Source organism: Maylandia zebra, linkage group LG17, assembly GCF_041146795.1.
Source record: "Maylandia zebra isolate NMK-2024a linkage group LG17, Mzebra_GT3a, whole genome shotgun sequence".
Classification (NCBI taxonomy): Eukaryota; Metazoa; Chordata; class Actinopteri; order Cichliformes; family Cichlidae; genus Maylandia; species Maylandia zebra.
In genome coordinates this window covers 2,806,649-2,820,570 of record NC_135183.1, presented here as the reverse complement: position 1 = coordinate 2,820,570, position 13,922 = coordinate 2,806,649, and the positions used below count along the sequence as shown (strand labels likewise).

Sequence of the window (13,922 nt, the reverse complement as noted above, 5' to 3'; positions counted from 1 at the left end):
CTAACCACCGTGCCACCGTGCTGCCCTGGATCACTGGCCTTAAAATGAAAAAAATATTAAAAAACCCCACAAACAAATTAGTTACTGGTTAGTCCTACAAACTAAAAACATTAATGTACAGTCCGGCATCAAAAGGAGTCTAAAACTGATTTTTAAAAGTCAAAAAGTTACAAAGTGCTATTTTAAGATCATATCTAAATCTGGTGAGCAGCAATGGTCTGCTAAAGATACTGTCAGCTTGTTTTTGTTTTTCCTATAATCACCACAATAAATTGTTGCTTTTAAGGCGTTTTTAAGACACATAATTACCTCCTTTTCCGCTTCCCTTTTCCCAATCTGCTTCCAGAATCTGACTCAGTCTGCAGATCAGAGGTTGCTTCAGACCTCCGCAGTTTCACCCTGGGATTTTCATAGTTTTCTGTAAATTTTTGACATACATCAACAAAATGTTGTTAGTGAAATTACAGGGAAATTTTTTGTTCTGTCTTTAATGACAGAATATTTGGTAGCAATAAACAAAAATGCTTCTTACCAGCTTTCCCCAAGATGCGAACTCTGTACTGTGACCAGTTTGCATCTGGAGTAACTCCATCCTTATTGATATTGACTCTCCCTGGTGGCCAGAAACAAGAATCTTCCGCTGGTCCTGTAAACCACTTGCAAGGAATTATGGATGCACCTCCACCATCCAGAAAATCAACAACTGCAAATGGTAGCATGCTGGTGAGAAAGCAAAAAGAAGCCAACTAGTACAGCAGTGGCAATGCCACATATCCAGACTTCAGTGGCAAAAGCACCATTTTCTGTTTTAATTCATCAAGTAATACAAGATTCATTTGTTTAGACAGATTTGAAACAAAGTAAATTCCAAGGCATGTTGAGTCCAATGGATAGCTGAAAAAGGCATTACAGTTTTCAAAGACCTGACACAGTGCTTTGACAACTTGGCAATCCTGTAAAATGTTTGCCACAGTAAGAATTGTTCCCCCTACATTGAAACAGTTATCTCCCATTGTAGATAACAGCAATGTTATGTTTCTCCATACTGCCTCCTGTTGCTGCCGTTACGGAGAGTTCCAGCAGGTGTCGCTGTGGTTCTCTCTAGATGTGATGTGTACTTCCGGTTACGAGTGTACGGACGTTCATGTTGGCTGCTAATAAACGCCTGGCATACAGTTACAGCGGACTGGTTATTATAAGCAAAACCTACATGGTGTCAGAAGTGGGATATCTTAGAAATCCTGCACAGTCCAAGAAGAAAAGCAGAGCCGGTAAGGACGACGAAAAAAGCAATCACCGCACAACATGGCGGACGGATTCCGGCGCCCAGATCCTCTCATCTTTGACGGCAACGTCGCTGAAAACTGGCGTAAGTTCGCGCGCGAATATGACATCTTTATCGCCGCTGCCCACAGTGACAAAAATGCTAAGACTAAGCCCTATATACTCCTCAATCTGGCGGGACCAGAGGCCATTGAAAGGGAGCGATCATTCACGTATGCCCCCGCAGTCATATCAGCTGAAGGCATAGTAGAAGTCGCCGCGGAATCGAGGGAAGACCCCGCATGTCTAAAGAGAAAGTTCAGGGAGATCTGCAACCCAGAGACCAATGTCATAATGGAGAGGCATAACTTTAACAAAAGACAACAGAAACCCGATGAAACCATTGAAGCATACGTGAGCACGTTAAAGAACATGGCCAGAACCTGCAGCTTTGGTGCACTACAAGACGAGTTAATCAGAGACAGATTAGTATGTGGTATAACCAGTGACAGCGTCAGACGTTCCCTTCTTAAAGAGACGGAACTCACTCTTGCCAAGGCGGTGCGTATATGCCAAATAAGCGAGCTCACAGATCAACATAGCAAAGCCCTCTCTACACCAAAGCATATTACATCTGCTAGTGTGGACACTGTACAGATTAAACATGGCAAGTTCAAAAGGAAAATAAATAAACCTCTAACGAACATTCAAAATTGCAGAAACTGTGGCGGTTCGCATCCAGCCAAAAGGGAGCAATGTCCTGCTTTCGGACAACAGTGTCACGTCTGCAAAAAATATAATCATTACAAAAAACAATGCAGATCAGCAAAACCACATCACAGAGGCAAGCAAGTGAACCAAATTTCAGAGGATGCTGACCCAGACAGTGATGGGACATTTTGCATTGAGCACCTAACAATGGAGGGTGAGAACAATCACAACAAAGAAGGATACTGCACAGTCAAAGTTTTTGATAAGGCTCTCAAACTAAAAGTAGACACTGGGGCAAAATGTAACGTAATCTCACTAGACACTTACAGAAAGATCGGCAACAACGAAACCCTACTCAAGTCACAAAAACAGGTAAATCTTGTTGCTTTCGGAGGCACGAAGATCAAGACCACAGGCACAGTTACTCTCAAGTGTAAGCTAGCTGGACAGTTATATGACCTGCAATTCCAAGTTGTAAAACACGATGTGCAACCCATCATCGGATTAAAGGACAGCGTGCGAATGAAACTGGTTAGTTTCAGCAAGGAAGTCTACCAGGTTGACACAGATCAGGATGAGACACTGGCGCAGAAAGTGTTTCATGAATACACAGACCTGTTTAAAGATGAAGTCAGTAACTTACCTATAACTTACTCAATGAAACTCACTCCAAACGTGTCACCTGTCGTCAACCCTCCAAGACGCGTTCCTGTTCCTATGCAGAAAAGAGTTAAAGAAGAACTTCAAAGAATGCAGGCCCTGGGAGTAATTGAACCAGTGGAGGAGCCCACGGAATGGGTATCTAACATGGTCGCAACACACAAAAAGAATACAGATGATGTTCGTATCTGCATTGATCCAAGGGATCTGAACAAGGCACTAATGCGACCTCACCATCCCATGCGAACTGTGGAGGAAGTAGCTGCTCAGATGTCGGGAGCAACCATCTTCTCAGTTCTGGATGCAAAGAGCTCCTTCTGGCAAATCAAACTAGATCCTGCCTCATCTCTTCTCACTACGTTTGCAACACCTTTCGGCAGATTCAAATTCCTGAGGATGCCCTTTGGCATCAACACCACTTCTGAAGTCTTCCAGAGAGCCATGGAACAAATATTCATGGGATATCCATGCGCAGTGATAGTGGATGACATCATAGTGGGAGGCAAAGGAATAGAGGAGCATGACAAAAATTTAAAAAAGGTCTTGGAGCGAGCCAGACAAGTAAAACTCAAACTGAATCCAAAAAAGTGCAAGTTCAGACTTAAAAAAGGAGAGCAAGGGACAGCGTATTCTGGCTGACAATAAACTCTGACATTGAGAACAAAGTCAAATCATGCAGCATTTGCAACAGTCTAAAGCCTCACCAACAAAAACAACCCCTGAAACTACATCAAATTCCTGATCTTCCCTGGTCCATCACAGCCACAGACATATTCGAATGGGACAATCGCCACTACCTCGTGCTCGTGGATTCATATTCTGGATGGTTTGAAATAGATAAACTTGAAAACCTAACATCTGCCTCAGTCATTAACAAACTCAAACACCACTTCTCAGTACATGGGATACCACAGAAACTGTACTCAGACAATGGCACCCAGTTTACCAGCCAGACCTTTCGGGAGTTTGCCACACACTGGGAGTTCATACACGTCACAAGCAGCCCTGAGTTCCCTCAGTCAAATGGACTCAGTGAAAGAGCTGTCCGGAGTGCTAAAAGACTCCTTGAAACATCAAAAAGAGATGGAACTGATTTCTATTTGAACCTGTTACATCTACGCAACACGCCACGAGACAACATTCTTGGCTCACCAGCACAGAGGCTGCTATCAAGACGAACGTGGTCAACCCTTCCCGTGTGCAAAAAACTGCTAACACCAACAGCAAAAGTGACAACCACTATCAAAACTCAACTCACAAAAAAGCGTAAAACTCAAAAACAGCACTACGACAAGTCCAGCAAGCTGCTCAGTCCATTAACACCAAACGAGGTGGTGAGACTACAAACACAGAGAGGACATGACAAGATTGGAGTTGTAAGTAGAGTGTGTGCTGAACCTCGCTCATATGTCGTTGAGTCGGGTGGAAAAGAATACAGGCGCAACAGACAACATCTTCTGCCTGTGAGCGAGCCTCAACCCGAAAAGCTCGCTACAACACAAGATGAACTGGACTCATCTCGACGAGCGGATGAAACTGAACCTAATAAAACACAAACCAACAAACATGAAACAGTTCAAGTTCAACTCGACCCACCACAACATGGCACACAACAGTCAGAACAGGTGATAACACCCACAAAATGCCAAGTACGCTCTGATGACAACTTGTACCGAACCAATTCTGGTAGAGTGTCTAAACCGAATAGTAAATACGTGGATTAAAAGCACACTTGTGCTGTATTGTATGACGCCAGACCACCAACCTATGACTCTCTCCCCCACCGATGTAGGAGCAGTGCTGAGCAGGATCAATGTCCACAAGGCTGCAGGTCCTGATGGCATCCCCGGGCGTGTTCTCAGAGCGTGTTCTGGGGAGCTTGCAGGAGTGCTCACAGACATATTCAATCTGTCCTTGGCCCACGCTGTGGTACCGGCCTGTTTCAAATCCACCTCCATCGTCCCGATACCCAAAAACTCCAACCCATCTTGCCTCAATGATTACCGCCCAGTAGCACTCACCCCCATCATCACTAAGTGCTTAGAGCGACTGGTCCTAGCACACTTCAAATCCTGTCTCCCCCCCACCCTGGACCCCCACCAATTCGCATACCGCCGGAACAGGAGCACAGAGGATGCAGTCTCCATCGCAATGCACTCTGTCCTCTCACACCTGGACAACAACAACACCTACGCCAGAATGCTGTTTATAGACTTCAGTTCAGCATTCAATACAATCCACCCCTCACAACTCATCAGGAAACTGACAGACCTGGGTATCAGTTCCCTCATCTGCAAATGGTTACTGGACTTCCTGACCAACCGCCCCCAACATGTCCGGCTGGATAACCGCTGCTCATCTACCATCACAATGAACACTGGTGTACCACAAGGCTGTGTGATGAGCCCTTTCCTCTACTCCCTCTTCACCCACGACTGCAGACCTGCTGATGGTTCCAACACCATCATTAAGTTTGCAGATGACACCACGGTGATTGGCCTCATCAGTGACAACGATGAGGCCGCCTACAGGGAGGAGGTGGATCGTCTGGCTGAGTGGTGCGACACAAACAACCTGCTGCTTAACACCGAGAAGACCAAGGAGCTCATCGTGGACTACAGGAGGAATGCTGACCCACATCCACCCATCCACATTAAGGGGACGGCTGTGGAGCGTGTGAGCAGCTTCAAGTTCCTGGGAGTCCACATCTCCGAGGATCTCACCTGGACGACCAACTGCTCCAAGCTGGTCAAGAAGGCTCACCAGCGCCTCTTCTTCTTCTTGAGGACTCTGAGGAAGAACCACCTGTCCTCAGACATCCTGGTGAACTTCTATCGCTGCACCATCGAGAGCATCCTGACCAACTGTATAACAGTCTGGTACGGGAACTGCTCTGCCTCGGACCGGAAGGCGTTGCAGAGGGTCGTGAAAACTGCCCAGCGCATCGCCGGAGCACCACTTCCTGCCATAAAAGACATCTACAGGAAGCGGTGTCTGAAAAGGGCTGGGAAAATCATCAAAGACCCCAGTCACCCATCACATGGACTCTTCACCCTCCTGCCCTCTGGGAGGCGCCACAGGAGCCTCCGGACTAAGACCACCAGGTACCGGAACAGCTTCTTCCCCACAGCTGTCAGACTCCTGAACTCTGCCTCCTGACATCTGACCCACGTTAAACTCATGGACTGAACATACACACACCCACAATGGACAACTGTACCCTCAAACACAATAATAACATGGACTGAACCACCACTCACAACCACTAGCACTTTATATAGCCTCTGTAGAAACTATCTACACCCTCACTTATCTTAACTGCACTACTGTATAGCTCTGTGTAAATAATCATTCTGTACATTCGATAATCTTTAATCCTACAACTGTTTACAACTTGCATAGTTCCCATTTCTGTATAGCTGTATATCCCAGATTCTGTAAAGTTATTTATTTCATATTCTGTATAGTTTTTCATATTTATATCCTGTTCATATCCTGTACATAGCTTGTACTCACTACAGCCTGTACATACTTATAGTTATAGAATATTCACAACATACTTCATACCGTGTACATTATAACATACCATAATAGACCCATTTCTGTAATATACTCACATATCTATATTACTGCTAATATATATTGTAATATATCTATATCACTAAAGCACTTCTGGATGGATGCAAACTGCATTTCGTTGCCCTGTACCTGTGCATGTGCAATGACAATAAAGTTGAATTCTATTCTATTCTATTCTATTCTATTTTCTGTTTTGAAATGTGTTTTATCTCGTGTTATGTTGTTGCATACTTGTCGCAGTTATGACAATGATTACTGTGAATTTCATTTGATATTTGAAGCCTCATTTTGTGTAATCCATAACCTGATAAGTTCTTCCATCACGGTGGTGTTGTTTGATTTGGGTTTGCCTGAAAAGTGCAAAATTAAGAGGAAGAAAAAAAAACTGAAAAGGGGGATGTAGATAACAGCAATGTTATGTTTGTCCATACTGCCTCCTGTTGCTGCCGTTACGGAGAGTTCCAGCAGGTGTCGCTGTGGTTCTCTCTAGATGTGATGTGTACTTCCGGTTACGAGTGTACGGACGTTCATGTTGGCTGCTAATAAACGCCTGGCATACAGTTACAGCGGACTGGTTATTATAAGCAAAACCTACACCGATGGAGCAAGAAACACATGTCTGTCCATCAGTGTATTTTCTGTACTGCTTAAAAGTTCCAAGATCACTTGTTATTGGTCCAGACTTATGAAGCCGTTTAAGAGGAGAGGGAACAGACATCCTCTCTTTTCTTCTGAATACTTTGCGTCTCATAGACGCGCTTGACAATTTGTTCCACAGGTTTATGAGGCCTCCGCACAATCTTTTTCAGTTTACCCAGGAAGGTTTCAAATGGGAAGCAGGAAATACTGTTGATGGGAGTTACACATGTCACACTGAGCGTTTCACTTCCTAAACGTTCTCGTCTTCGTTCTCTTCTGCCTTCAACAACTTTCATCGTCGCTCAGTCCCATCCCTCGGGACAGTTGCATACATCATGCCGCCTCTTCAGGTGCAAGCGGCGTCCACAACTAAAGCTCCATGCAAGATCCTACACTGAAAAGTGATCCGCCTCATTCTCAGGAATCAGCTTTTTAAGAAACCAACGTGGCTCAGTTCAAAATTTTGTCTTAAACAAAACTCATCATCTCGTCTGCGATATGAGTTCATCACGGTTTTTTGCTGACATATCATCTGTTCTGGAATGAAATTAATGCCTCTGTAGTAAATAAAATAAAATAATGTCTGGCTTCTAGCATCTGTTATTTAAGGAATGTATAAAAATAAGACATCTTCTGCTCAGTCTAAAAACCCAACTATGACAGAAATCTGTTTGTGTGGTACACCTCACCTTTTTAGGGGTCGGCTTTTTGTCTTTCACCTTGACATCGGCAAATGTTCAAAAACCTGCCCTAACAGCTAAAACTCTGCTGCTTTACAATACCTAAAACAATACTAGGATAGATCTGAAAATATAAAGTGTATTATCCCCCAAAGAAAGGTCTAAAAGAATGTTTAAATATGAACTTTATAGTAAACAGGATCTGATGCACCAACTCTTTCTTCAAGAACTCAGCAAACTGGCCACACCGAGTGTGAACCGTGGGTTTACTTCTTGTCATGCTTCCCTTTTAGAGCTGAACCACGTGCACCCCCCTCCAGAATACTGTGTCTCTATGGGATGCACTTGGATGGAGGAGTAAGGTAAATAGCTGCCAAGGAGGACAGTAACAGAACACTGCTGTAATAACACGCAGACACTCATAAATGTGCTGTGCGGTTTTATGTACAGGAAAAACAAAGAGGTCCATTCACGTTCTCTACCAACGCTCCACCTCACACCATCGTCTCTTTTCTCTTCCCTAAAGAACACAGAGCCTTCTTGTCCTTTTTGGTTTCATGTGTCGTGGGTGAGGATGACGTCGATGACACGGACGTCGTGGACGATGGTGGGGAGCGAGGCGAAGGGGACGCCGTGGTGGGGCTGTTGCACAGTGAGGCGGGGGCCGACTGAGAGCCTGGCTGCGGGTAGTTCTCGTCTGCTTCCTCCATGTGGATGATGGCAGAAACGGAGGAAGGGCGGCGCTTGGAACGGACGCTGCCTGTAGGCGGGCTGGGGCTGGAGGGCTCGCTCAGAGGCCGGTGGACGGCAATGGCACTACGGAGGCAGTTGAGCCACTGCTGCTTGTGGAAGACGTCGTTGACCTGCAGAGTGTGTGACTGTGCCTGGCTCGGGTCTTGGGAACGTACCCGGAAAATGTTCTTGGCTGCAGAGAAAGCAGAGAGCGTCATTAGGAACGGGGGCAAAGTGCTGCTCAGGCTACTAGCGGACACTTTCTGGGACGAGCCTTACCTTTGTCTGCATTGCTGAAGGCTCCTCTGAAAGAGCCGCCCATTCTGACATCGCCATCTTGCAGGTCCTCCAGCACCAGATCCTGCACTGCGATTGGCTGCCGGTACACCTGGAAGCACTGGCGCTCGTTCCTGGTGATGGGGCGGGTCAGGATCAGCAGGTCGGTGAACAGGAACACGTGCAGCTTCTGAAAGAATTTCCAGGAAAAACAGAAACTTTCAAACCAGAGCATCATCTGAGCACATAGCCCGCCTCATGTGGGACGGCAGCCTCGTGTTAACATGCAAAGAGAAGCACCGAAGGACGACTTGGAAGTGTGCGCTGTGCTCACCGTGCCGCTCTTGTTGCGCAGCTCCCCGTGACACAGAAGACTCTTGCACCGTTCGATGCGAGCGTCCCTCTGCCTGTCGTCCAGATACTCCAGCTTGTCGATGTAGTACTGGCACTCGGACTCCCCTTTCTTCTTGTTGATGTCAGACAAAACTCCCTGGATGACAGTGATCTGAACACACAAGCAGCCTAATTATTACATGGGAGAGGCACTATGATGGATCAGTGTGTTGAACCAGTTTGTCTCCTGGACTTACAGCTTCCTGCAGGCTGGCAGCATCGGGGTGTTCTGCTGGAGTGTGTCTCAGGATTTCCTTGAGCAGTAGGGGGTACTTGACCAGGCGGGATCTGGGAATGTCCAGGAAGCTCCACAGGTCCAGTTTCCGACTAAAAGGTGACTCGAGGCACCGCTGCAGGAAGTCCTGCACACGTGGGTCTTGCTTCTTCTGGTCCAGCAGCGCCTTGGCTGCCAGCTGGTTACTGCAGTAGTCTTTGTAGGCATTGAGCCTGGGCAGCTGCAAAGGAAGGAGGGACTCTTTATCTAACTGCTAATTCAAAATACGGTTTTACTAGCGTAAAAGCTTTTGATGGCTCAAAAAGTCAAAGACACTTACCCAGCTAATAACAATTTGCCCAATCTGGCCCACGGTCCTGTCTGGCCCCGTGGCTTTGGAGAGCTGCGCCAGAAGGTCCTCGTGCAGTGGGATGTAGGCATCCAAGTTGCCGAAAATGTGAGTAAGCTCCTCCTCCGACATGATGGACAGCTTCAGCATCGGGTCGTGGTACGCCTGTGGATGGAGCAAAGTGATCAGTAATATCTGGGCAGAGCTTTGGGAGCGGCTACTAAAAATATCTTGGTCAACAGTTTTAGGGGTACAAAAAAAAGACAGAGGAACAATCCCTGTCTTTTTATAGCTCCTGGCTGCGCTGCATTCAAAGCCTGCCAGACTGATTTAATCTGTTTGCTTTATATGTACTCCCGCTGCCTCAGAGCTTTTAAAATGACAAACCTTGCATGCAAGCTGCAGGTCCTCAATCAGATGCTGTTCTCCACGAAACAGCTCAAATATGGCCTGAGGAATGGGAGAAGGCACAGACAGATGTTTTTTTAGTAAACATGTAAATCAGGTTGTCATTACATCGTAGCCTAAACCATAGTGAGCTTAGCCAAGATGGCTGAATGGCTTCTAGTCCAATTTAAACCATTTGACACAAAGACATGTGAACTAGTCTAGCAAGCATGTAGAATTCATCCCTGCCTGGACTCCTGGACTCACCTCTTGCCGCTTGATCTCTTTGGTGGAGAAAGTTCCTTTCTGGTGGATGTCTAATGTCTCAGACCATAAGGTGCTGTTCCTCCTTTTAGGTGGTGTGGGGGCCGCTGCCTTGCTGCAAGGCTTCTGGGGCATGCCTGGCAACTTGCCATCGCCCCAGAAAGAGGCCTTCAGAAAGAAAGAACACCACATGTCAGACATGTTGAAAGGGATGTCCCTGTCCCCCCAATGCGCTGTGTTTCCATTGGATGCCGTGAGCGCTTACCTTGATGGTTTGGGCGAAGCGCCGGAAGACCCCATTCTTTACCGGAGAAATGAGGTTGGCTAGCGACGTCACCCTGCCGAGAGAACGGACGTGCTTGTTGCTGGGTTCCTGCAGAAGGAGGCAAAAACAGAAGGGGAGGTTAGTCGTGCAGTTATTCTATCATAACACTATGACTTCATTTCCAGCAGCTCTGGTCAAACATTTACAGAGTAAAGTTTCAGCCATCTCACCTCTAACTCCTTGTTGGCCTGGTTCTGGCAGTCTGTCACTTGCAGAGTCCGTTTGATAGGCACCAAGCTACCCACTTCATCGTAAGCCACCATATCTTTCAGTAGAAACACAGTATCCTTTTAATCCTCACGAGTTGGCTTCAAGTAATCCACACCAGAGAGAAAAAAGGTGGCAGAAAATCAAGAGTTATAAGCACGTAAAAAGACGGAACAGATACACCTTCCCCCTGTTTGGCTTTTTCTGGCATGGGGCTCCCTCATCACTCTGCCTCACACTGACAAACCATTTGTTACATTCTTCTACATTTAGTTCAGATTTCTGATTTTACTTTTAAATCCAAAGTTAACTGAATAGTAGAAAATATGTCCAAGAGAGACACGATCTGTGCAGCAGGGCTCATTAATTACACTGTTCTGCACATACATTAGCTGAATACTGATGGATACTCTGAGGCATTGTTTCTTTTTACCAAATTCATCAGGATAAGGGCCAGAGGCAGGAAACAGGTTGATTTTTTCATCTTGTCCCATCAGTCTTGAGCTCCTTACCTTCAGTCGTCTACAGGACAGAGGCTCTTATCATGTGAAGACAGTTTGGTGAAGGGCTGAAAGACTAAAACAGTAACTTACTATGATAAAGATTTATGATTCTACTGCACAGAGAGAGAATGACAGTAAAAAGATAAAACATTGGTATCCATGTTATTTTAAATATCAACCATTGCTCCTAACTGACAGAAACCATGACAACCAACACAGTTCTCAGTGCTAATGGAAACATTAACCCTTTAAGACTTACCATAGAACCAAGTCTGCCAGAGCTTATATTCTATTTTTACATGCTGTGGAGCCATTTTTGGGAGCATTTCAAGTTGCTATACATCAAAACAACCATTATAGCCCAGATTTTAATAATATGTCTGCATTAAGTGAATAATAATTACATAAATTGCAAAAAAGTGCAATAAACTCCCAAAAATTTGAAAATCGTTTTTGCTTTTTTAACATATATTTCTAGTTAGAGAAATTTAAGAGGCTTATCCCTCAAAACTGTAAATACAAAAAAGTTGCACAAAATAGTTTCCCACCACAGGAAATTTATTTTGAGTGTCTTCATAGTTTTATTTTTGAAATACACCAATTTTTATATACTGCAGGAAAAACGAAAATAAATACTATACTGAAAGTTTGCAAAAAAGCAGCATATGCATCAAAATAAACTATTTCCAGCAGTGCAGTATGAGTCCTAAGCATCCCAGAAACGACACCGAAAGTCATAAAGTCAAAGATAACTTTTAAAAACACCAGTATAAGCTCATGAGGCCCTGATGGTAAAAAAAAACAAAAACTACATTTCCGCGAAAATGACATCACTTCTTTTATTTTATCTATTTTATTTTCAAAAACAGCAACTTTTGTGGAGCTCACCTTCCACTACTTCATTGCACTGAGGAGAGACTGTAGCATTCGACTGTGGATCCTCTGAGTCTCCTTAATGTCTTCCAGGAGGGTTAGAACACGAACAAACATGCTGGTATTGGTGGCTTGTACAAGTTGTCTTGGAACTGGTTGTGAAACCACAGGTGAAGGAGTTGAGGGTGGTGGTGCTGGAGCCAATCCCAGCTGTCATAGGGCGAGAGGCGGGGTACACCCTGGACAGGTCGCCAGTCTGTCGCAGGGCTAACACACAAGGACAGACAACCATTCATACTCACATTCACACCTAGTGGCAATTTGGATTATCCAATTAACCTATCCCCACAAGCTGCATGTCTTTGGACAGTGGGAGGAAGCCGGAGTACCCGGAGGGAACCCACGCAGACACGGGGAGAACATGCAAACTCCACACAGAAAGACCCCGGCCTGATGGTGGAATTGAACTCAGGACCTTCTTGCTGTGCGGCAACAGTGCTAACCACCGTGCCACCGTGCTGCCCTGGATCACTGGCCTTAAAATGAAAACAAATATTAAAAAACCCCACAAACAATTTAGTTACTGGTTAGTCCTACAAACTAAAAACATTAATGTACAGTCCGGCATCAAAAGGAGTCTAAAACTGATTTTTAAAAGTCAAAAAGTTACAAAGTGCTATTTTAAGATCATATCTAAATCTGGTGAGCAGCAATGGTCTGCTAAAGATACTGTCAGCTTGTTTTTGTTTTTCCTATAATCACCACAATAAATTGTTGCTTTTAAGGCGTTTTTAAGACACATAATTACCTCCTTTTCCGCTTCCCTTTTCCCAATCTGCTTCCAGAATCTGACTCAGTCTGCAGATCAGAGGCTGCTTCAGACCTCCGCAGTTTCACCCTGGGATTTTCATAGTTTTCTGTAAATTTTTGACATACATCAACAAAATGTTGTTAGTGAAATTACAGGGAAATTTTTTGTTCTGTCTTTAATGACAGAATATTTGGTAGCAATAAACAAAAATGCTTCTTACCAGCTTTCCCCAAGATGCGAACTCTGTACTGTGACCAGTTTGCATCTGGAGTAACTCCATCCTTATTGATATTGACTCTCCCTGGTGGCCAGAAACAAGAATCTTCCGCTGGTCCTGTAAACCACTTGCAAGGAATTATGGATGCACCTCCACCATCCAGAAAATCAACAACTGCAAATGGTAGCATGCTGGTGAGAAAGCAAAAAGAAGCCAACTAGTACAGCAGTGGCAATGCCACATATCCAGACTTCAGTGGCAAAAGCACCATTTTCTGTTTTAATTCATCAAGTAATACAAGATTCATTTGTTTAGACAGATTTGAAACAAAGTAAATTCCAAGGCATGTTGAGTCCAATGGATAGCTGAAAAAGGCATTACAGTTTTCAAAGACCTGACACAGTGCTTTGACAACTTGGCAATCCTGTAAAATGTTTGCCACAATAAGAATTGTTCCCCCTACATTGAAACAGTTATCTCCCATGGAGCAAGAAACACATGTCTGTCCATCAGTGTATTTTCTGTACTGCTTAAAAGTTCCAAGATCACTTGTTATTGGTCCAGACTTATGAAGCCGTTTAAGAGGAGAGGGAACAGACATCCTCTCTTTTCTTCTGAATACTTTGCGTCTCATAGACGCGCTTGACAATTTGTTCCACAGGTTTATGAGGCCTCCGCACAATCTTTTTCAGTTTACCCAGGAAGGTTTCAAATGGGAAGCAGGAAATACTGTTGATGGGAGTTACACATGTCACACTGAGCGTTTCACTTCCTAAACGTTTTCGTCTTCGTTCTCTTCTGCCTTCAACAACTTTCATCGTCGCTCAGTCCCATCCCTC

General features: G+C 44.8%; 1 protein-coding gene across 1 annotated transcript; it reads right to left on the bottom strand.

Moving 5' to 3' along the window:
- Window positions 1-7,092: 7,092 nt before the first annotated feature.
- LOC143413216 (neuroepithelial cell-transforming gene 1 protein-like) lies at window positions 7,093-11,339 on the bottom strand. The gene is made up of 10 exons (XM_076875962.1): window positions 11,192-11,339; window positions 10,643-10,780; window positions 10,413-10,520; window positions 10,151-10,315; window positions 9,884-9,946; window positions 9,488-9,661; window positions 9,131-9,388; window positions 8,875-9,045; window positions 8,544-8,730; window positions 7,093-8,457 (listed from the first exon to the last, which is right to left on the bottom strand). Exons 2-10 carry the CDS (start codon window positions 10,733-10,735, stop codon window positions 8,027-8,029), a joined length of 1,650 nt encoding a protein of 549 aa, XP_076732077.1. The 5' UTR covers window positions 10,736-10,780; window positions 11,192-11,339; the 3' UTR covers window positions 7,093-8,026.
- Window positions 11,340-13,922: the final 2,583 nt, after the last annotated feature.